The sequence below is a fragment of the Barbus barbus genome (genome assembly GCF_936440315.1).
Source record: "Barbus barbus genome assembly, chromosome: 34".
Classification (NCBI taxonomy): Eukaryota; Metazoa; Chordata; class Actinopteri; order Cypriniformes; family Cyprinidae; genus Barbus; species Barbus barbus.
The window spans coordinates 14,763,623-14,788,446 of record NC_136762.1 but is presented as its reverse complement, the minus strand read 5'-3'; the positions used below and the strand labels follow the sequence as shown (position 1 = coordinate 14,788,446).

Genomic DNA, 24,824 nt, shown 5'->3' with positions numbered 1-24,824 from the left:
TAAAACGGCTCATTCAAACACACCCCAACATGTCTACGTCACGATGTGGAAATATTTGCATAATGCCAGCCAAATGTTCACGATAAGATAAATTTGCACTTTAAAAAATACTGGGTTAAATATGGACAAACCCAGCGGTTGGGTTACTGCACAGAAGGTTGGGTTAAACATTTAACCCAACTGTTGGTTGAAAAAAAATAAAATCAATCGCTGGGTTTGTTCATATTTAACCAAGCATTTTTTAGAGAGTGGTAATTTTCTGCTAGTGGATTCTTGCACACATAAACAAATAAACAAAACTATTTCCAACATACAGAATACATTTCATCTGGTCTTCAAACACATGCATGCTCTTTCCAGTGAATCATAAATGATCTAGACAGGAATGATGAGTTTTCCTATACTACCATTACTAATGCTCAGACCTAAAATTGACAGACTAATAGAGCCTGAGGGTAAAAGGCAGGGATCAAGAGGCTGAGGGCAGACACGGGTGTCAAGACTGATTAGCTGACATGTTCAAAAAGAACCTTTTCTCCAGCTCTGAATTTTTCTAAAATATGCATGGCCTACATTTCTCCCCTCCACTTACAAAATTCAAATCAATGTCCCTTAGCTTTCCCTCTCTCTCCTGCTTTGCCTGTGCGTTCTGCAGCTCCTACTTATTCGAAGTTGACCCAGTTTCCAGGTCCCTCTAATGCTTCGGCTCTACTCTGCGGTGCTGGTGGAGCAGACAGGCTCTCATGGTGGGCTTCTGGGCTGCTAAGCTCCACCACGGGGGACGGAACCCAGCACTTCACAGCCCCAAAAGCTGCTCTAGCTCTCTCTTCTCTCTCTTTTATCCCTGTGAAGATTATCTGATGGAAGTGAGTGCCTGTGTTACGTTAGGATAGCTTAGATTCAGTGTAATGCAAGCAGCTTACACCACTTGCTCTTAATGGTTCCAAAAAGTATCTTTCTTAATTTTTGATTATCTGGAGACTTTTAGTCTTGATAGCGATGGCACATGCTGTAAATAAGTTGCATAATCATATTGTGCAACAGAGAATCTCAATAGCTGGACAGCATGCCCTCTCTGTACTACAAGAAAGTAATTATGTGGTAATCTCAACAAAAACTGTCATGTATGTTTTAATTATGCTATGTCGACAGATCATTTTATTCGTTTTTTTTTTTTGACCTCGGCAACCTCATTTCAAGTCTCTATGGGACCTTTGGCTGTTATCTTACCCCATAGTACACTTGGGTGGGAACAAGTAATTTGGTTTGCCCCAGCCACGACATCCCTCTTTATATCTCTTTTAAAACAGAGAGGCTGTTGTCACATCCAACACCAGGGTCATGGTGTCCGCACAAAGTACACCGCAACCACGAGATTGTAAAAGAATCACGCTAATTGTCTGTTTTATTGTTTAGCAATAAAACACTTTACCAGTATGAGCGTGCTGATAGGTGGCTGGCCAAACAGAATACGCGTGACAAATACGTTTACCAAAAATTCAACAAATACATCCGAAACAAAACAGTGTTAAGTAATTTGTCTGTCTGCAATGTTACAAGCCAAAATGTTACACAATGCAGAACAAGAGCCAATTAAAGCCAATACAGTTTTGGACCAATAGTATTTCACTGTGGGCAGGGCTACTCTATCTATAGGCTTTATACAGAATTTCCCTTCAAACACATTAAAATTCTTTAAAAAAAATAATAAATTGACTCCCCAGGGTAGGAACAATTTCTTGGTAGCATATCACATTGCCGTGTACTGTGAAACAGACACACTGTTATGTAATAATAATGTGTGATGATTATGTGAGTTTTCACAGGTGGTGCACAGCAGCTGCTGCTACAAAGTCAAAGAGATCAGTTACTGGAAGTGATGTAGTCTACGTTTACACCACTTTCACCTTCAAAAAGTGATTTTTAAAGGGATAGTTCACCTAAACATGAAAATTCTGATTCTTAACGTCCATGTTGTTGCAAACCTGTCTGACTCTTCTCTGTGTGAATATACCACCAGAATATATTTTTTCCATATACTGTAATACAAGTGAATGGCTACAGTGAAAAAAATCCATTATACAATTTCATTAAAACAATCCATAGGAATTGTTCCCCAATATTCCATACAAGTCATACAATAGTTTTGTGGGAAAAACTAAATGGAAGAGTGAATAAGGACCTACATTTTTGAGCAAATGTTTTCAAATGAACTGTTATTGTGGGGCTTTTTGATGCATAAAAGGGATAGTTCTCCCAAAAATGAAAATTCTGAAAATTAATAACCCACCCTCATGTCATTCCAAACCCATAAGGTCTTCATTAATCTTTGGAACACAAATTAAGATATTTTAGATGAAATCCAAGAGCTTTCTGACCCTGTATAGACAACAACGAAACTGAAACACTTATGACCCAGAAAGGTAGTAAAGACATTGTTAAAACAGTCCATGTGTCGTGGTACTCTTGTGAATGGTGTCGGAGACTGACCCAGAAGAGAAGAAGCCTTTGAATAAAGTCATTACTTTTGTTTTCTTTGCACACAAAAAGTATTCGTGTAGCTTCATAACATTATGGTTGAACCACTGATGCCACATGGACCAGTTTAACTATATCCTTACTACCTTTCTTGGCCTTATCTTTTCAGTTGTGTTGCTGTCTAAACAGGATCAGAACGCTCTCGGATTTCATCAAAAATATCTTAATTTGTGTTCCGAAGATGAACAAAGTTCTTACGGGTTTGGAACAACATGAGGGTGAGTAATTAATGAACTATCCCTTTAAAACTTCCGTCCCCATTCACTCTAACTGAAACAGGTGACCAGTACTGGTACTATAATATTTTTTTCCCCTTTGTATTCAATGGAAGAAAGTAAGTCACTCAGGCTTTGAATAACAAGAGTAGGAGTAAATGATGACAGAATAAATTTTTTTGCATGAACTATTCCTTTAATTTTCTTTGACCTTCAATTTTGCTCTTAGGTTCGAGCTTGTGTGTCAGACAGAACAGAACTCCAAAGCAACGGAAAGACAGACAGCTGAGCCGTCAGAATATGATCATCATCGCTGACACATTTGTTGCTTGTGACTATGATGTTTATTCACACAGATTGTGTTTGTCTCGCCTGAGCTAATTTCAGCCTGACCTTTGTCACTATCATCTGAAACCAAGATGTTAGTCTGAATACACACTTTCTCCGTGTGAGTGATATGGAATCAGGATAAATGTATAGTGAAATTGATAAAAGAGGTAGATATGGCTGCCAGACAGCATAAGCAAGGCATCATATCATTGTGAATCAACAACAAGAGCAAGAACAATAACATCCAAATATATAGTCAGCTTTTATGAAAAAAAAAAGACACCCAAATTGTACATCCTGTGAATTCTGTAAATCATCTCATGTAAGACTTTGCTAACCTGAATACAACGCTCATCAATTATGTATAGATGTATAGATATTTAGGCTCTGTGAGTATTATGGGTTGCAAGCTTTTATAATAAAAATTATTCATCATGCAATACATTTCATATCAGGTACCAAAATTTGCATCGCATCATTGTAAATGGTACCACTTACCAAAGATTTCCCCATTCTTGGCGTATTCTGTCACAAGGTACAGCATATTCTTGGTCTCCATGACCTGAGTGAGGATGAAAAAATAATGCGTTATGGGTAATATCCTCTGTCTTTGATAGCATGCATAGATCCAAAATGCACATGAACCTCAAAGCGAGAACAAAAAGTGGATTGAGTGATAAAATGACTGCTACATTCAGCTGAAATCTGAAGTATCCCATTGAGTTCACAGTATTATAATGAAACACACATGAATCAGAGTGGGATGCTGGTTTACTCGTAGACTCGATTCACAGTGCAGTGTCAGAGCCAGCAATGTGTGGGAGGACTCCAGAATTAGCCAAAGAAAACAAAAAGATGAATAGACCTAAATGTAGTGAAGAGAAGCGGCATTTTAGAATTCAGAAACATTCACAGAGTCCCACATAAACACTACTGTCGGCCATTTATAGAGTCAGTTTGTTTTACTGATACATCGGCCTAGAGAGGCTTTTGTGGAAATCAGCCTTATCTGGGCTCAACTTGTAGGGGTTTTTCTGCTCTTGCCATTTAAAGGCATTACAGAGTGGACTAATAAAATCAGCAGCTAGGCCAGAATATGAATCCTCTTTTAAACTCCTAAACTAATTCTCCTTTCCAGAAACATGTTTTGATGGAAGATGTGATCTCAGAGCTGTTCAGAACACAATGATCACAAAGCACTTCTTATCCCATTCAGCTGCCAAATAAGCAAATAACTGGAAATAACTCAAATTATCTCATGTGAATAGTTGATACTAAACTAGGCTGTCTGTTATGTGACACACCAGCAGTGGTTAGTCACATTACACCAAGGGATGGGTCATGCTGTTGCCAAAGATAACTATCAACAAAATAGGACTATTAATCAATTTGAAATTACGTAATATGCCTATTCTAATATACTGCAAATAATTTAGTGTAGAAACAACTGCTAGTAATTCTCAAACACTAACAAAAACTTAACACTTTGTACACAAGAACTTAATTAAACATAATATTTTCTTGTAAAACATACTCCAATAAAATGTGTTTTATTTACAACCTAGAAAAATAAAATATTCAAGTTTGTGTGAGTGTATGCAGTATTAATTTTAAAAGTAATGCATTACAATATTGTGTTACTCAATAAAAGATAACTAATTGTTTACTTGGTTACTTTTTATGGAAAGCAATGAGAGTTCTTACCTGGGATAGGCTAGCTTATTTGTTTTTGATAACAAAAAACCCAACATTTTTGGCCCTTTCAAACCAAAAGTGAAATTAATAAGCCACAGGCTAAAGGAAGTGCCTCTGCACCTCACTCCCATTTACTTTTAATATGGGACAGGAGAGTTGTCATTTCCATAAACTGGAAAACAAAGTAACTTTCGTTATTTATTTAAAAAATGTATTAATTTAAAAAACTTAAGATATTTTGTTTTTAATTTAAAAGCAATGCATTGCTTTACTAGTTACTTGAAAAAAAGTAATCTGATTATATAACTTGCGTTACTTGTAAAAAAAAAAAAAAAAAAAAAAAAAAAAAAAAAAAAAAAAAACTTGCGCGACTTGTAAATTATGCATTACGACAACACTGGGTGTATGTGTATGATTTTATATACAGTGGTTACATTGATTACGTTCTGGGGCAAGAATTGTTGAATAAATTATGTTATTATTGTTTTCTTTGCATTCTCGCTCCTTTGTAAATTTACGGTTGAACCACTGATGTCACATTTACTATTTTATCGATGTCCTTGCTAAGTTTCTGTGCCTTGATCGTGGTAGTATCCTTGCTGTCTATGGAGGGTCTGAGAGCTCTCAGATTTCATCAAAAATATCTTAATTTGTGTTCCGAAGATGAACGAAGGTCTTACAGGCTTGGAACAACATGAGGGTGAGTAATTAATGACAGAATTTTCATTTTTGGGTGAACAAACTCTTTAATATATTCATGCTTCATAAAGAATGATTATAATGTGCTTGAAACATGTGACCAAAGAAAAAGCTGACATGTAATGCTGGTGATGATGTTTGAATACAGGTGCATCTAAAAAAAATTGGAATATCGTGAAAAAGTTTTTTCTAGATTCATTACATGTAAAGTAAAACATTTCAAAAGTTTTTTGGTTTTAATTTTGATGATTAGACCTTACAGCTCATGAAAGTCAAAAATAGAATATTTACAGTTGAGTTTCAATAATATTAATGACCATCCATACAGTATAAATTCCAGGTATCTCTTGTTCTTTGAAACCACAATAATGGGGAAGACTGCTGACTTGGCAATGGTCCAGAAGACAATCATTGACTCCCTCCACAAAGAGAGTATAGTAACAGAGGGTCATTACTGAAAGGTGTGGCTGTTCACAGAGTGCTGTATCAAAGCATATTAAATGCAAAGTTGACTGAAAGGAAGAATTTGGGTAGGAAAAGGTGCACAAGCATCAGGGATGACCGCAAGCTTGAGAATACTGTCAAGCAAAGCTGATTCAAACACTTGGGAGAGCTTCACAAGGAGTGGACTGAAGCTGGAGTCACTGCATCAAGAGTCACCACGCTCAGACGTCTTCAGGAAAAAGGCTACCAAGCCACTTCTGAACCAGAGACAACGTCAGAAGCGTCTTACCTGGGCTAAAGAGAAAAAGATCTGGACTTTTGCTCAGTGGTCCAAAGTCCTCTTTTCAGATAAAAGTAAATTTTGCATTTCATTTGGAAATCAAGGTCTGGAGTCTGGAGGAAGAGTGGAGAGGCACAGAACCCAAGCTGCTTGAAGTCCAGTGTGAAGTTTAGAAAGTCAGAGATGATTTGGGGTGCCGTGACATCTGCTGGTGTTGGTCCACTGTGTTTTATCAAGTCCAGAGTCAATGCAGCCGTCTACCAGGAGATTTTGCAGCACTTAATGCCTCCTTCGGCTGACAAGCTTTATGGAGATGCTGATTTCCTTTTCCAGCAGGTCTTTAGCACCTGCCCACAGTGCCAAAACCACTTCCAAGTGGTTTGCTGACCATGATATTACAGTGCTTGATTGGCCAGCCAACATGCCTGACCTGAACCCTATATGGAATCTATGGGATATTTTCAAGAGAAAAATGAGAAACAGTCGATCCAACAATACAGACGAGCTGAAGGCTCAATAGTGCCTCAGCAGTGCCACAGGCTGATTGCTTCCATGACACACCTTACTGATGCTGGATTTTGTGCTAAAGGAGCCCCGACCAAGTATTGAGTGCAGAAATGAACATACTTTAAAGAACTTGAACTCTTCTGTTTTGCAAATCCTTTTTTTGATTGATGTAGGAAATATTCTAATATTTTGAGATACTGGAGTTTTGACTTTCATGAGCTGTAAGGTCTAATCATCAAAATTAAAACAAAGAAACGTTTGAAATGTTTTACTTTACATGCAATGAATCTAGAAAATTTTAAAGTTTCACTTTTTGAAATGTTAACAAAAAAAATGAACCTTTTCACGATATTTTAATTTTTTTAGATGCACCTGTAGAGGCAGATCACCACAGTAATTATGGACTGTTGGACTGCTGCATTACATGTACACGAGAGTGCGTGTGCGGAGCAGCTGCTTGGTGTTAGGACCCTGAGCCGTGGCAGATGGGGCAGAGGAAAACCGGGGGTTAGAGATGAGATGGCAGGGCCTGCAGAGCTGCCCTCTGTTTATGAGGCCTGAAAGGAAATGACTAATTGACCCATGCCGTTTGAATGGAGTAACCGTTGGAAATAATGATACACTATGATTACACGGCAAGGGCTTGGACTGGTGCCGCTAAGTTGTATAATAAGGAAGCGCTATTCCCATTCCCAAAAACCAAAGTGACCTAAAGTCTTACATAATGCTGCAGTGAAGTCACACTGGGGGAGAAGTTATCTCATCTTCTAAGTGTTTTTGTGACTTTGACTACAAAGTGTGAATGATCTCTACTTTAAAAAAAGGCTTTTTTCCTAGCTGGACAACTTTAATGTGTTCATTTGAAAGTTTACTGTGAAAAGCTTGATGCCTGGTAAAATGGTCTGCATGGTGTATCATATCATATTTACTGGGAATATTAACTTATCGATACAGACATTGGAACTACAGCTAATAAATTGTTACACTGCATTTGCTTGTACTATTGTTCTTTTAAAAGACCCAACCTTACAATCTTATGTCTCATTGTCAATTTATGTGTGATCCTGAAAGACTTTTTAAAAGTTATCATTGAGTGAAAACGCTATAAAAAAAGCCACATTTGTATATGACATGTTCTGCCACTGCTATTATTTAATAATCGAGCTGTGTTTACACATTTCAGATGGACTTTCTTTGTTTGTCGTGCCTCTTGCTGTTTTTTTTCCAGCATCCTACACTATGAGTGTCTGTTTCATTCCATTTTGTTTGGTGTGTATTAATGCAAGAACAAGTCCTGGGTCAACGCTACCACACACAGATGTCTAAACCCATTTTCCACTGTTGCCTTGTCCAAATACCCACACTTGCGGTCTTTGCCACTTGAAAGCGCGTGCGCACGACAGGAAGTAAGCACGCAAGACTGTCCCAGATCTTAAAAACACCAAAGCGCAGTGCTCTTAACACACACTAAATCCACACTATCTTGAATACTGCTCCGGAGCACTATTCGAGGCTTAGTGTATACCATCATGCATCATGTTTTGGAATAAATCGTGAGATTTTTGCCGAGATCTCACGAAAACCTTTCCAATGCAAGTTAAATATTAATATAATAATTAGATATCACATATAATTTGGTAGAAAAACAAAGTTGTGCATGTTTTATTGGTGCAAAGATGAGTAGTGGTGATATTTATTTTGTACAACATTTGCAACTGCTTTTTATGACTTAATTAGAAGCACCACAAATCGTGTCATGTTATAGGCTAGGATACTGAACAGACCTTTAGAAGTTGATTTTAAAATGCAGAGTATTGAAAATAAAAACAAAGCTAGCAAACACTTGCAACTCTAAATCAGTCATTGTACCAGCCACAACAAGCTGTAGATTCTCAGTTATCGGTCCAGAAATTCCACACTTGTACATCCCTCTTAAAACCTCACTATGTTTTTTAAATAGGGTTGTTGTTTGTTTTACATTTAGTCATTTAGCATATGCTTTAATCCAAATCAACTTAAAAACGAGAAGCACCACAAGCAATTTATCATATAAGAGCCAACAATACTGGTAGGAAATGGCCTGGGCAGGCATTACCTGGTACAGTTTAATGATGTGCGGATGGTCCAGCATTTTCATGATCTGTACTTCACGATAGATCTTCTCCAGGTTCACAGCATCCAGCTGAGTCTTGTCGATGATCTTAATAGCCACCTGTTGAACGAAGGGCACAGAGACACACTTTCATTGGCACGGAGCCTAATGACTCGAGCTACTCAGTGAAATCCATTAGTCTTATTGCTGTCTGCAGTGAAAGTCGATCCAGTCTTTACAAGCCCCAGCACCAATCAAAGGCAAAATACACGTGAGCAAAGCTAATACGCACCTGAGTGTCTGGTTAACAGCTTAACTACTGAAGTAGGCTAATGATCCAAATTATCTTATCATTTTCCCACAGGCTTTTCATCATTTGCCAGACAAATGGAGAAGAACAGGAGTAATTTACCATTTCATAACCACTCATACCTTAATCCCCCTTTTAACTGTATAATAATAATCTTCAGGGAAGTACACAGAAGCGGAAAAAACAGAACAGATTCCACAGTTAAGACTTTGACCTTTGTTCTATATCGTTACAGTTATACAAAACATTTATGTTATGAAGATTCACAACACTTTGGTGCTTCAGCTTACTTCCTATACTGTTAGTATGAGGAACCGTCATAGTATAATAGAATAAAAAATATTTTTAAAGACATCTTGAAAAAAATATCAGTCAATCTTGATCAACAATAATGATTTTTTTTTTTCTGCTGGTCAAGTCAGTTACCCTGTCTGCCAACATTTTCACTACCACAATTTATATATTTTTCCAACACGTTTTTAAAAAACGTTAATAATAATGTGGGCCCAGTGAAACTATTGGTAAGAATTGCAAAAATCCAGGCTAGCAGAAAAATAACATAATATAATGAAAAAAAGAAAAAAAAAAAGAAATAATTCTCTCTTCTAGAAAAAGTTTCAAAACATAATATATTAAAAATCTAAAAATAAATAATAAATTCAAATGTATGCAAAATGACTCAAAGGCATATACATATATACACACACACATTCTGAGTGGTTTATATTAATTGTAACTGACTCTTTAAAGATTTGTTCTCACGCAATTTTAACAAAACATCATTTATTTTTGCCAAGGCAGCATCTAGGTGACATCAAAATCAACAGATTTTGCAACAACAATCTTTTTTTTTTTTCACATCCAGATGTTTATATTTGAAAGGCATAAAAACATTTGCATGATCAACGCATGAAAGACAATGTACTTGACAAGTGACAGTTCTGTCTATTGGCCTGAAACTGTCTCACACTGACCCCAGGCCAGCCTTGTTGTCGACCCCTGGAAAGCATAACGGTAACTGACTGAAAACATTAGAGCACATCACTATGAATCAGCTGTCATATGCGAATGTGATTAGTCATTCTCATTGGCAGTAACAGTGCTCCAACTGTCCGTTGAAATCATGAACAATGCAGGCGATACACAAAGCAGAACCCATGCTACAAGAGCTTGTGTATTCTGAAGACAGTTCAGAGGAAGAACAGAGAAATCACAAACACAGGAGACTGATGGGAAGCTGAGACAGTGTCGTCCACACAGAAATGAAGCCGCGAGGCAGCCACTGCAGAGATGCATCAACAGTGTACAACATAACCCTGTTAAATATCATAATTCCACACAGTGCTCCAATGCTAAACTCTACATCTGCAGACAGTCTGAAAAAAAAAAAAAAAACACAGAAGCACTCTGACCAAGCGTAAATTACAGCTCGCACCTACTGTTTTAACACCCCAAACCAAAATTTTACTGCAAAGCAAAACAATGTCACCAAGGTCAATAACTTGGATTTGTAGAAATCATTTAATGTGGATCGCATTCACAAAGCCCAAACATTTTAGAGCTGAGTGTAACTATATTTTTAAATAGTTTATGACATTTTTAGTGACCGCGGTAACCTTGTGTCATGCAATCAGTGCTCAGCAGGGTTTCTTTGCAAGGAATGCGAGACTATCATCTGCTCATGTTTTGTGATGAGACGACATCCATTATCACAAAATCACCCTATGCTTATGCAACCACTGCACAACAGCATGGCACACATTTAAAGGGCACTAAACCAGATTCATTTCTTGCCACTGTACACAGCCTTTGTCTTTCTTTGACAACTAGTTTTGGACACCCTGCACTTTTGGAATACTCTGCATATTTCCATTGAGGCGTTAGTCTGCTGGACGTGCGTTTATCAGTGCATGCAAAGCTGCACAAGGGCTTCAGCTAATTGTAGTCAACATACTCCGGGACCAGAGTCTGAACTGAACTAAAATGCAACTGAAAGTGACAAAAATGCCTCAGGTATTAAAAATGATTTTTATTTTTTACAGATTATACAGGTCTGATAATGATGCTATTTTATAATAAGAACACGGATTTTAATTTAAATGTTTTACATAAATTTTGAAAACAAATGTTTATAAACATAAAAACCATTTAAAAAGTCAACATACTTCAGACCATGAACAAAAAATACAACTCAAGCAACAAAAATGCCTCTGATATTACAAACTAATTCTTGATTTTTTTTATTTTTTATTAACATTTCATATATCTAGATATTGGCTTGATGATTTTATTTTCCAATAATATAAAAAAACAGATTTCAATTAAACATTTAAGTATTGTGCATTTTGACAACATAAAAATATTCAAAACACAAAAATTCCGCCATGATTTGAAGTTATAAAACGTTCCTAAAAATCTAATCCAGGTGGCTCCTTAAAAAAAACGTGACACCCCTTCAGACAAACAGGTTGTTTGTTACCCAAAGATACTAAGTTGTCACATAACTAGTAGCCGATCAACAACAGTAAGATACAATCAAGCCAGTGTGAGTAAAACTATCTCGTAGTTTTCTGTGCAGTGCACAAGGGTTAGTTAGAGGGCTGAGCAGCTGATATATTCTCAACTCACCTCTGTCTTGGTTATACGATGTCTTGCCAGTTTTACAACAGCGAAATTCCCCTTTCCAAGAGTCCGCTCGATGTCGTAGAAGCCCACTCGGACGGGACCCCTGAGCACTGGCTTTTGGTGACAGTCAGCCATGACCATGCTGTTAGTGAAGCACTAGGGTTTGGGGCGAGAAGATAGAGACCTGCCACTTGAGCCTCAAGATAACGAGGTCGGCAGAGGCTAAAACGTGTAGAAAATGCCAGCGTGCCGGCTAGGGTGCTCGCTGACGGTCCGCTCCAGTCTCAGCAGAAGAAGCAGGGGAGCGTTTAGGAGCGCGGCGATGTGTCACGCCACCTCCTTTAATACAATAGAGCTCTAATATTTCAGCTGTGTTTGCGAGAGTACACGAGTTGATTTGCAGGAGGCATCATGTTCTCTGGTTGACGTGCATTGACGTCAGAGCCTATGGGGGTACTTGTACAAGGGGCGGGGCTTCGAAGCGCTTCCACACTACAGTGCCAGCCCGTTTCCAAGACGACCAGACCCACCTCTTACGTCAACGGCCAGAGAGTCGCTGTGTTTGCTCGAGCGCTGGTTGTGTGTGTGTGTGTGTGTGTGTGTGTGTGTGTGTGTGTGTGTGTGTGTGTGTGTGTGTGTGTGTAAACTTTGATAAAGTCTCTCGCGTACTTCAGTCGAGGAATGAGAGCTCGCTGTTTGAAGGCGGTACGCTGTGTTTTCCGGCTTTATAGTCTCTTAAAAGCAAGTAGAAGTGTTGGGGGTTTCAATCTTTTATATGACAATACTCGTACGAGGAAACATCATCGCACATGTTTAGTTTTTCTGCGTAAAGACCCCATTAATTTATACTATGACAAATATTTATTTTCCGATAAGTTACATTATTACAGTAGGCTACTGTACTGTTAGATGCATTCATATACAGTCAAACCCAAAATTATTCAGACACCAGATATCATTTTTGATATGTTTTTAGTAGTGGGTGCAGGACACTATAGTTCATTTACGTAAGTGAGGATAGCAAAATAAAGTAAACTGTGACACATTATATCCAAAAAATCTTCATACAGTGGACTACCAGTGAAATTAATAAGACACTTTGACCGAACATGTTTTGCTTAAGTGTTATTTTTCTTCTTTAATTGCTAATGCTAACTTTTTACACCGCAGACTGAACAAAATTACTAAGCATTGCTTGGTAATTAGTTGACCTAAATTGGTATTATCTAATTGTGTACTTAAATTTAGTAGCTGACAGCCATTTGTGAGACAGAAGGGTGGCATTATCAATGAATTTGTTCTGACACATATTATATATATATATAGCGAATAAACTCTAATAATGTGAGAAAAGTTGAAGATAAATTTTGGTTTGACTGTATTTGTCTTTATTTAAATAATTTACTTATTTAAATTTAATGTATCTTTTTTCTCTCTCTCTCTCTAAACACTTCCAGGAACCCCTTGCTGCCTCCTGAAGGTCTCTGGACACCAGTATGAAAACCCCAGCTTTAAATAATCACATTTTGACATCTAAATCAAGAGTTTGCAACCCAACCCTGTAGACATCAAAGCAGGTGTGGCACATATTTGCTCAATTACATAATCATAATCATATAAAGCAGATTTTGGTACAAACATTAAATGTGTAGGCCTATGTGTCTTTGAAGAATCAACAGAGGAGTATTGTGCAGCACTCAAGTCATTCATATCAAGAGTATGTAAGCGTAGAAACGCATTACAGACGGTGGATGATTTGTATTGGAAAATGTCATTTAAACACCTCCATGACATAAGTGCAACAAATATGTCCTCAAAGCTGCACGCAATTCAGTTATAGGTTGTATAGGTTGCCTATCATATGGCGACCTCTGACGGTCACATGCTGCACTGCAGTCACTCAGGACTAAAAAAAAACACCTATCAGCTCTGATGACGTCAGGGAACTCAGATCAATAATAATGCATTTCCAAAGAATCGTGTTTAGCTCGAAATATTTGCAATAAATTGACAGTGACGCAGTCACTAAAAGGGTACAAAATATGAAATAACAATGTATTGGAAAATGAGTCATCTGAACCCGATGTGAAGCTACAAGCATGCAGCAGTGACATTTGACTATAAGGGAAAGGTAGAGATCTATTCTCAGCATGACAAAGGCCACTGAATGAGACTTCAAAAACGTTTATTCCTTATCCAATACAATTAAATAAAATAATTTGTTAAGAGTTACATTGCGTCAAGGTCAGGCCATTTCCTAGACTTTTGCAGTCCCGTTCTTACAATTAGTTAAGCATAACTAACCAGAAAAAAACACATATTCTCCCTTTCCAGGCCTGATTTTTAAAATTCCCAGACATTTCCAGGTTCTCCAGGAGTGTAGGAACAATGTTGATTAAACACAAACGCATCCATTAAAAGCTATTCTGTGTTCAAGAATAAGTCCAAATAACTTGACAAGGATTATTATTATTATAAGAAAAGACAACATATAATTTACAATCCAAATACAGCAAAACTCATTATTTATCTTTCTGCTCATAATTTGATACCCAAAAGCAAAATACATTCAATATGTTACAATAATGTTTTATACGTACAAATCCTTTAATTCTGTTTTTACACAAAAGAGCTTACAAAGCAACTACCCAGTCTTTAAAAACCAGTAGGTATCCTTTAGAGAGGCCATTCTCAGAGACACAGAAGGATGTTGTTGAGATGGGCTGGAGAGGTCAGCGCACTGTTTTATGAATTTTCAAATGGAAGGTCCCGTACCAGGATGCCAGCTTCCACAGAGGAAGCTCTCACAAGCCGATGACACCTTTATGCTTCTTTGTACAGTCAGTTATGGGAATCTGTACACTCCTGCATTAGACCCCCACTGGCTTCCCCACCGGGTCACATAGTGCACATCAAAGAGCAGACAGGAGATCAAACATGGTGGGAGCACCAGCCACACTAATGGTAGAGACTTTACCAGTCAGTATACACACTTTATAGTGTTTTATTATCCATAGATGTCATTGTCCACCCATCCAGCCTCTATTGCCGAGGAGCTCCGGCAGGTCTCGTAGATGTCATTAGTGACAAAACCGCACTGCGTGGGGCGGCTTGGGACATTCTCGTACTCCTCAAACTGACTGATTGTGGACGTCACACTAAATGTTCTGTTAATTTCAGAGCTCATGTACTCCAGATGAGCTCCAAACTGGTTGAATTTGTCGGTGCGTTTAAAATCATTCTGACTTTTTGGAGCTACTGGATGCACCCACTGTCCTGGCACGGCATAGATTTCATTCTGTTCTTTTCTCCTGCAGACACAGTCAGAGAATATCTTATATGGTAGGCTGACAGACAAAATAGTTCATAGAGAATAACAAGAAATTATATATAAAAAAAAAAGTTTGCAGTGCGTTACACACCTCTTCGACAAGACTTTGAAACAGAAAACCCCCGACACCACCAATATCAACAGCAGCATTACAGGCAGAGTAGCGAGGAGGATGTAGTAAATATTAGTGTCATCTGAAATAGAAATTAAGACAAAGTCTTAGTTAAAAAAAATTGATATCCAGAAGATAATCACGCATTTACAGATAGATAGATAGATATTGGTTATTCAACCATTGGTTATTCAATTGACCATTCTTTTCTAAGATACCTGACGACTCAGAGAGTTCAGTTTCTCTCCTGTCATTGTCCACTGTAATGGGCGGCTGCTTTGGCACCAGAGTCAAGTCATCAGTACCTAAAAACAAGAATTACTGTGAATGATGAATATGCATTTATGGTGTTTGGCCTTGATGATTGACCTATTATGGATTTTGAACTTGACTACTGTGAGCAAAAGTATAATTCCACTTCCACCACTAGAGGTCATCATAAGCATTATTATTAGTCTTTTTAAACTAATAAATCAACCCAAAATTATAAGGCAGCGGCTATTTGCACTGTGTAAATAGCAATTAGATGCTATTTACACTAAGTGCAAATAGCATATTTTCTTAGCTATACATACTATTTACCCTAAGTGCAAATAGTGATGGATTCTATTTACACTAAGTGAAAAGAGCAGGATTTTTTTAACGATATGCTATTTACACTAAGTGCAAATAGCTATAGATTCTATTTACACTGTTAAAATAGCAAGATTTTCTGTTATTTATACTACTTATTGCAAATAGTGGCAATTACCTTCACCTCAGTATTGTAGTACATTATAAAACAGTACGCAATAATAATGTATTGAGTGTAAATGATAGTTTTAATTCAAATTATTAAATGGATGCCACCTTATTGGGAGAATAAAGCCCTCCCTACACCTACCCTAACCCTACCCCATACTTTTATTTTCAACTTTTTGATTATTTCCTGCATTTTTATTGAAAATAAATGCCTGTCCGATGCGATATGAGATTTGAAATGGGAGAAAAAAAAGTTCGGCAAAAGGCGGGTTCGAACCCGGGTCGATAGCTCCAAAAAGCATTGCCATCTACGCCACTGAAACTGATGTAACCCCATTGTGTAAAACTAGTCTTTTTTCTGTGTTGACTATCCCAATCACACGTTGGTGGGCAGAGTTAGTGTAAATAGCCTTTGCCAACAAGGGGGGCTATTTGCACTTAGTGTAAATAGACACTCCGAAATTAAAATTCTGTCCTTATTTACACATCCTCTTGTCCCTTTAAACCTATATCATTTTCTATATATAATTCTGTATATAATTTAGCTAATTTTAGCTGAATGTTATTGTTTTTCCATGTAATTAAATTGAATGGGAGACTTACCATTATTATTTTAGTATTTGTATTATCTTAGTATTATTTATATACTATTATAATATGAATCAATATTTTGAATGACCTTTTATTTTAAAGCTTTTGTCTTTTTAATTTTATGCTTTTGTCTACTGATTTTTATTTTAACATTTCTGTTTAGCTTTATTTTTTCATCTTAGCTTTATTTTTTCATCTTTTTCATCTTAGTTTTAGTTAATGATAATAACACTGGTAAATAATAAGACGATTTACACTTTATGGGGAACTATCCTTTTAATCATCAAGTTATGTGGGCTATAATTTAGTTTAATCTGTAATTAAAGTACTATAAAAAATTATAGGTACTATAAAAATACTAATGTCCCACAATAATTTAGACACTTTCATAATAATATATTATATATTAAGTAAAACAGAAGATTATTAGAACCATTATTGTGTCAGAAAAAAAGTAGCAAATGCACCAGATAAAGCTTAAGGATTTGATTACCTGTGAGTGTGGTGAGATTTCCTGCTGGAGTGGGGACAGGATGCTTCTCTAAACACATACAGGAGGCGGCACAGTTTACATTTGAAGTTCTCTTACATAATATGTTTACACTAAAGATGCTTGTCTCAGATCTGTTGCCTATTAAATATCTAAATGTGACAGCTAAGATTAACATAAGCAAAAGCCTACCGTCTGAGTACTTGCAGATGAAATTATTCTTGGAATTGCAGTTGTAGTCAGTCCACTTGAACAGGTTGTGTTCTTTCTGGCCAGCAGAAGATGAGGGCCTGTAGAATAATGCCACACACTGATCAAGGCCACACGAGGGCTCTGTCACCAGCCAGTTCCTGGAAACACAACTGACTCACTGAAAATTCTGTATCACATTTACTATTTTGCTTTCACTTAAAAGTGATAGTTCACCAAAAAAGAAAATTCTGTCATCATTTACTTACCTTCATAAATCAGAAGACTTAGAATATAGAATACATTAATTGAAAAAATAATATTATTTATATACTATTATTTAGTTTTAATTTTTATTTTCAATTAGCTTTTATTTTTACACTGTCAGCTTTCATTTTCATTTTAGTTGAAGTTTTAGTAATTATGTTTTGCTATTGTATTTAAACAAAAAAAATCTATTCTATACACATTCACATTTTAGTATTTCGCTTTCACTGAATGAACAGATCACCAAAAATGTTTAATTCTGTCATCATTTACTTACCATCATGATTCAGAAGACTTAAAATACAGAATACATTAATAGAATATAGAATTATATTTATATACTGTTTTTTTTTTTTTACATTTTTTTATATTTACACTTTTCATTTTAATTTTATATGCTTTTTGTCATTTTTAAAATATTTTATAGTTTAAATTGTTTTATTTCCATTTTATTCATTTTAATACTATAACTTAGTTATTTAAGATACTTTCCAAGGTGACATTTCTAATTTATGTATATTATATGTGTGTATTTAATTTTATTCAAGCTTTATTACCAAAAACTATTTTGTTTTAATAATTAACAACAGCAAAAAACACTGGTATGTAGACCACTTTTATGAAGTTTTGTGGCCTTTTTGTGAAGAAAAGTCATCACAGGAATGACATGAGGGTGAGGAAATGATGAAATAATTTGAATTTGAATTAAATCAGTTGTCAGAATATTTCAGGATGTTATTACTGCAAATATCCTACCTGAATGTGGCCTGACTGTAATCCAGCCAGTAATACTGTGATGAACAATCAGCATTATATTGTGGGCTTCTTCGTAGCCCAATCCAGAAGTCTCCATCAGAGGCCCTGAACTCCTGAACAAATCTCTCCACCAGACGCTGCTCATTCTCAGTCTCAATGCTGAGCAGCTCTCCATCATCCTCCCTGCATTTCTGTCTGGCTGCCTCAAAGCTCGCTCTGAGCCTGCTGTCCTGGAAGCTTGTGATCTTATAGCAGGGCTTCTCTGTCCCTCTCCGGCATATCCTGTGATCTGCAAACCACATCACCAAAAAGCACTGATGTTAGTGTTGAACCTAAAGTACTATTATGGAAATATTGTAGGACCCGTTACAGGAAAGTTGGCACAGGGACATGTACGAGGCGAGCAAACAGAGGAAGAAACCAGGAGAACTTCCACAAACTGTCAGGCGGAAAATCCTCTCAAGCAAAGTCATGTGTGCGACAGCCATTCAGCCATATCCTCCCTGACTAAAAAACAGCTGTGACCTAAATATAAAACTCGAAATCTGTACATAAACACACCACTGCACACAAAGAGACCGCTGTGGTTAAGCATTTGTTGCATCACCAGACGCGTAGGCTATGCACTCTTACACGAAACAATCGTATTATTAGACTATATTGTTAAATATTGTGCATTAAAGATGCATAAAAAATCTAACGGAGTAAGATCATTTGAATATCACCTTGTGTGAACCGACATTTCACATAAATAAGCACAAACTCACCACCGACCGCGCTCGATGCGCAGCAGGGATGGAAACATACGGCCAAAACAGTTCCGATCAGTTTCATGAACTCCATCTCTACATAGTTTCAATGGGTGTGCGATTGCCACGACACGACTCTTTCTAGATTCTAGCAAAACGTCCCGCTGTCAGACGACACAATCGCAGGCAAGTTTTCGCTGTGACTCAAGAAAGGCTGCTCGAGTCTCCGAATGAAAGCGCCTGCTGCTGCCACGAACTGCTGGAGCTGTTTTTGCTCTCCCACTCATTACGTGTGAATTTTAAAAGTGTTCCGAAGTAGGCTACTTTTTCTACAATGCATTTTTTGTGCTTGTTCACTATGTTAAATAAACATAAATTAGTTAAATAAGTAAATTAGTTAAATGTATAAAAGTAAATTAAGTTAATAAATTAGTTAACAAATGGATAAAAGATTAGGATAGAAAGGCATTTATGTGGGTTTACTTATTTTTTACATATAACTTTGTAAGCCAGTGTGTGATTTTCATTTAAAGGAATAGTTAACCCAGAATTAGGAATCTGCTGACAGTTTACTCACCCTCAGGCCATCCGAAATTAGTTGGTTTGTATTTAAAAAAAAAAAAAAAAAAAAATATATATATATATATATATATATACATATATAATCAATTTGACCAACTTTAAACTGGTCAAAATACCATAAAAGAGTCCATAATCCATAGTAACACTTCCTCCAGTGGGAAAAGTCCATCCCCTGTTGTCCTCTCACCTCACCTCCCACCTTGGACTGCTTGATCTGTGCATATTTCTCACCTGATTCAGGCAATATGACTCTCTCACTGGAGAAAGCAATATTATGGATAGAGGACTTGTCTTTTTTTTAGAAAATATTTACATTAAAAAAGGCTTAATGATAGAAGTTTATTACAAACAAGCAGCTTTTAACTTCATAAGATATTAATGGACTTTAGTTGTGTGATTTATTTGTGAATTGAAATGTTTTTGTTCTCTCATTCTGATGGCACCCATTCACTGGAGAGGTAATGTGTTGCTAAATTTCTCCAATCTGTTCAGATGAAGAAACAATCTCATCTTGGACAACCTTAGAGTGAGAGTTTATTTTTGGGTGAACTACTCTTATACTGTTACACAATCTTTAAATTGTGAAATTGTTGTTTTGTTTTTATTTTGTAGAGCTTTGACTTTTGTATGTTAAATATGTTGCCGGATATAAGTGAAAAGTAATCATGTGCATCATCTTTTAGCAATGTTTTGTGCTTTTCATGTAACGCTAACACATTACTGTAAGCATCAATCACTGTGTAATCACTGTGGTTTACAGTTCATATAAAATCTGTTCAGAGACATGTAGTGCAGAGGGACCGATTTTGTTTGGCTCACTAGCAAACTGGCAAAGGAAATAAGATTACTTTTTATGAGGTTGACTGGTCTGTGCAAGTCAAAGGAGTTCAGTCACTGCTGTTGACCCTGCCAGCTCACAGTCAGACGCACACTATCCTCAGGAATAGGAAGCCAGTCAGGAAAGGAAGCACACAGTTTTTCAACAGCCTGCTTCCTCTTCATCTTTGTGGTTTGTTTTTTTTGTCCTTTTTTATTTCTAGACATTTTCCCCTTGACCCGAAAAAATAACTTAATTAATTAAACAGCTTAAGCTGGGAAATATAAACTGTAAAAAACTATTCTGGTGTTCATGACAGTAACAAGAAGCCCAATTACAACATCCTACTGTGTAATCATATATGCAGTGAAATCTTTGTAGGGTATTATGAACAGATCCTGCAGATGTCATGAGGTTTTGGAGAAATAAGGGTGAGGCCATCAGGCCAGTGGCATTGCATGTGTAGTTTGTTTGTGCTGATCTCTGGCAGGCTGCCCAGACTCATTGCCCCTCCTCACTGAATGTAGTTTGTCATGTCCCTTTGATTAGGCACAAGTCACTTCTTTTAAGAACCACTTCTGAACGTATGCTTGACGTTTGAAACCTTTTGAAAAACAGCACAATTGTGAGGATTTTTTCATTGTTCTATTTACATCATTGCATACGTATTTACATTTACATTGTTCTATTAACAGCTTTTATATTAATATTGAGTAACTTATATTTTCGACTTCCATTTAATGCCAGTTAAAGGGACAGTTCACCCAAAAATGCAAATTCTGTCATTAAATATAAAAAATTAAAAGTAAGACCTTTGTTCATCTTCGGAACACAAATTAAGATATTTTTTTGATGAAATCTGAGAGCTTTCTGACCCTGCATAGACAGGAAAACAACTACGCCCCCAGACGACATTGTATCACTCATCGGCATGATTCTGTCATTGACATTACTAAATGGGCCCAGGAATGCTTCCAGAAACCACTGTCGGTAAACACAATCCGCCGTGCCATCTGCAGATGCCAACTAAAGCTCTATCATGCAAAAAGGAAGCCATATGTGAACATGGTCCAGAAGCGCCGTCGTGTCCTGTGGGCCAAGGCTCATTTAAAATGAAAATGTGTTCTATGGTCAGACGAGTCCAAATTTGACATTCTTGTTGGAAATCACTGACGCCGTGTACTCTAGGCTAAAGAGGAGGGAGACCTTCCAGCGTGTTATCAGTGTTCAGTTCAAAAGCCAGCGTCTCTGATGGTATGGGGGGTGCATAAGTGCATATGGTATGGGCAGCTTACATGTTCTGGAATGCACTATGAATGCTGAAAGGTATATAAAGGTTTTAGAGCAAAATATGCTTCCCTCCAGACGACGTCTATTTTCAACTCCAGAAACTCATAACCTCGATGCCCAGGCGTCTTCAAACTATTTTGAAAAGAAGAGGAGATGCTACACCATGGTAAACATGCCCCCGTTCCAAATATTTTGAGACCTGTTGCAGGCATCAAATTTGAAATGAGCTCATTTTGTGCATACAATTGAAAAATTTCTCAGTTTAAACATTTGTTTTGTTATCTATGTTCTATTGTGAATAAAATATTGGCTCATGTGATTTGAAAGTATTTTAGTTTTCATTTTATTCAAATTTTAAAAACGTCCCAACATTTCCGGAATTCGGGTTGTACTTAATAAAATAAATTTGAAGTATACTACTTTTTGGTAAGGGACAGCAGAATTGTAGCGTGCCTCCCAAGCAACATACTTGTTGTTTTTTACCTAAATTATTATTATTTTTTTAATTAATTGTTTTAGTGGATGATTCAATGAGTCACTCATTACTAGACGATAATACTACTCTCACTATTTCTGTCATAGAAAGATATTAGAGAAATAGGAAGTATACTAGAATGCTTTTACAGAATCAGTGTTTTTTAATGGACCGACTGAATGAATGATTCAGTGACTTATTTATAAAGTCTTGCCGTAACAGTGTAAAATGTATGTAAGCACACATGAAATGCTGTTTGACCATTCAAATTCGGGGACTGGAACTAGTTGTTGTGTATACCTGAATATAAAAATGACAATTTTGAGAGAATGCCTTTTCGAGGCATTTTCGAAGTTATTCTTATTTTACATAATCTACAGTAACATGCAACTTGTACAATTTGTTTAGGTATGTTCAGCTTGTGTCACCTTGTGTTGTTGCTGGAGCATGCATATTTATTGCACATGCATATAGAATGGACATTAAAGTTTATCTTACCAAATGCAATGAATTTTCTATAACCTGGATGCAGGAAAGTAGTTATTGCAGCAGCCAGATATGAGTACTTAACAGGCCTACAGACTGCATCTTGTTATTACTAAGAGAGGAGTTTGAGAAGAAACCATGCCGTTGGACAATGGATTGAACAACAACATCTGTTAAAAAATGTGAAAGCGATTTTGGAGACTCACCAGTTGGGTTATATTGTTATGTTTAAGTTCAATATTCTGTCTCCTTATTTTGTGCTCGAACCATAGGCAAGATAATAGGCAGTCAGGGAAGCGTCATATTTAATTTAGAAAGAAATGAAAACGAGGCTGAGGGATACAGTGCGTTCAGTGCATTGATTTGTTCAGCTGGCAAAACGTCTTTGCTGCCTAACCTGAATAATGTCTATAGGCCGAATGTATGTGGCATTAATGCAGGACGGACATAACAGAAATGTGTTATTATTATTTTATTGTTATTATTAATATGTGGTATTAAGATGGCTGATGATGTCATTGCTAATTTACTGGCAATAATATTGGTGTTGCTTTTTTTTTTTTTTTTTGAACCAGCAGGTGCTAGTATTGTACTAGGCCTACCATTGTATTACTTTTTGTTCTGAAGATGCTCAACCGTTCCTGTCCTTTATTCATACTCTAATGCTGTAACAGTTGTCATCCTTTCAAATGCTTTCCTTGATTTTTTTTCCAGTAGTAAAATTTGCAAGCATTGTATTGTATAGATTTCTTACATAGCATTAGGCCATCAATCATAAAGGAGTCATGAATCATGATTTGACAACAGAGTTCTATTCTTTGCAATGGTGTTCCCGCACTGTGTGTGAATTCCCAGTATATCTTTTTACAGAAATTAGGAGGAATCTTAAATTATTTTTTTATTTTAATTTAATTAATTTAAATCTTTTCATCCACAAAATATGATTAAATTACAATGTAATTCTATTTTGCCGGAACATGAGATACAGGACGCAATGGCAAAATTGTCTGCTTCGTTCTCTTTATGTTTTTCTTTCTGTTCTCTTGTTATTGTGTTTTTGGTCTGGCTAAAATATTTATCCTGCAGTTAAAGAATGAAATCAGAATGTGAAGTTGATGTAAATTCTTATTCATAGGGATGTTGCCCTATAAATTCATGAATTATGGCTTATAAATTACAAAATGTACCCAGTAAGGATTCTGTCGATCCTGTCCTTATCTGGCTGTGCAGGTTGTTTGAATTCTTGAACAAGTAGGATTCTCATACGTCACGCTATGCATTTTACAACCTCTCCAAATCTGATTTAGTGATCTCTGCAGTCACATGAATTCATCTAAACTGAGAATAAGATTGAACAACACAGGGATCTAGATTGCTTTCACTGCTTTCCAGAGGACAAGAACAGAAAATCATCAAGGTGTGACGCATCCAAGCATAATATGTGAAATATGTTCTCACACCAAGGGGCTTTTTTTTTTTTTTTTTTACTTCATTCAAAGTTCTTTGTCAGATATCACCATCACTCAGCCAAAACTGACCCTTTAGCCTTTAGCAGGGGTGTCTTGTGTCTTGATCTAGCAGCTCTCAGAACACAATAGATGATGCTTACATGCGAGCAAGACGAACAAAGGCTATTTTTGGTGCTCTGTGTTTCATACCTTGTGGCAAATGATCGCATTTCTCATATTGATAATGTTATATTCCCAGGAGATGATGCAACATTTTATGTTTCAAATGATTTATACATAATAGACTCTTAATTTACGTTCTAAGGCTTTGACATTTAATACTGTTACAGAAAAAAATACATTCTCAATTGGACAAAAATAGACAAATCAAAGTTCTGGACAGTTTTTACTGTTGGTTAACAGACAACAAAGTTGAAAGATATGTTTTTTTCATGTAATTTACAGTAATATAACAAAAACATCAGTCTTACAACAAACCTGCATTCATTTGTGTAAATGTTGCTCAGAAACTTTTACTCCCTTTTAAAACAACCAATCAATAAACAAAATTTGAAATGACTGTAATAGCCAACAGGATAGTTTATTTCAATAAGCAGATTTAATTAATGCATTTATAGATGTCAATAGTTTCCAGCTTATACATAATGAATCCTAAAACTGATTCTAATAGTACTTTACATGTAAAAAATATAAAAAGCAATGGTAAAAAAATGCTTTTGATTGCAGAATAATGCTAACATAAAC

General features: G+C 36.5%; 2 protein-coding genes across 3 annotated transcripts in view; both read right to left on the bottom strand.

Moving 5' to 3' along the window:
• LOC306854551 (serine/threonine-protein kinase SIK2-like) overlaps positions 1-12,169 on the bottom strand; it is a 44,375-nt gene extending 32,206 nt beyond the window's left edge. The window contains exons 1-3 of the mRNA XM_079392676.1: positions 11,739-12,169; positions 8,804-8,920; positions 3,582-3,645 (exon numbers count right to left, since the gene is read on the bottom strand). Of these exons, the coding sequence (XP_079248802.1) occupies positions 3,582-3,645; positions 8,804-8,920; positions 11,739-11,876 (319 nt within the window). The 5' untranslated portion in view covers positions 11,877-12,169. The remainder of the gene's footprint in view (positions 1-3,581; positions 3,646-8,803; positions 8,921-11,738) is intronic.
• Positions 12,170-13,904: 1,735 nt separating this feature from the next.
• Positions 13,905-19,251, bottom strand: LOC306853944 (layilin-like). 2 transcript variants are annotated; one of them, XM_079391665.1, is made up of 7 exons: positions 18,980-19,251; positions 18,213-18,501; positions 17,193-17,350; positions 17,004-17,051; positions 15,397-15,483; positions 15,158-15,260; positions 13,905-15,046 (listed from the first exon to the last, which is right to left on the bottom strand). In XM_079391665.1, exons 1-7 carry the CDS (start codon positions 19,053-19,055, stop codon positions 14,743-14,745), a joined length of 1,065 nt encoding a protein of 354 aa, XP_079247791.1. In that variant the 5' UTR covers positions 19,056-19,251; the 3' UTR covers positions 13,905-14,742. The 2 variants fall into 2 exon arrangements, with proteins under 2 accessions (XP_079247791.1, XP_079247792.1); XM_079391666.1 differs by having other exon boundaries at positions 17,193-17,290; positions 18,980-19,249.
• Between the last annotated feature and the right edge of the window lie 5,573 nt (positions 19,252-24,824).

What these genes read in the sequence shown, in the direction of transcription:
- LOC306853944 (XM_079391665.1), bottom strand. Translation starts at nt 19,055, where the DNA reads ATGGAGTTCATGAAACTGATCGGAACTGTTTTGGCCGTATGTTTCCAT. An exon ending in CGCATCGAGCGCGGTCGGTG is followed by an intron (nt 18,502 to 18,979) that starts GTGAGTTTGTGC and finishes TGTGGTTTGCAG; the next exon opens with ATCACAGGATATGCCGGAGA. An exon ending in TACAGTCAGGCCACATTCAG is followed by an intron (nt 17,351 to 18,212) that starts GTAGGATATTTG and finishes TTGTGTTTCCAG; the next exon opens with GAACTGGCTGGTGACAGAGC.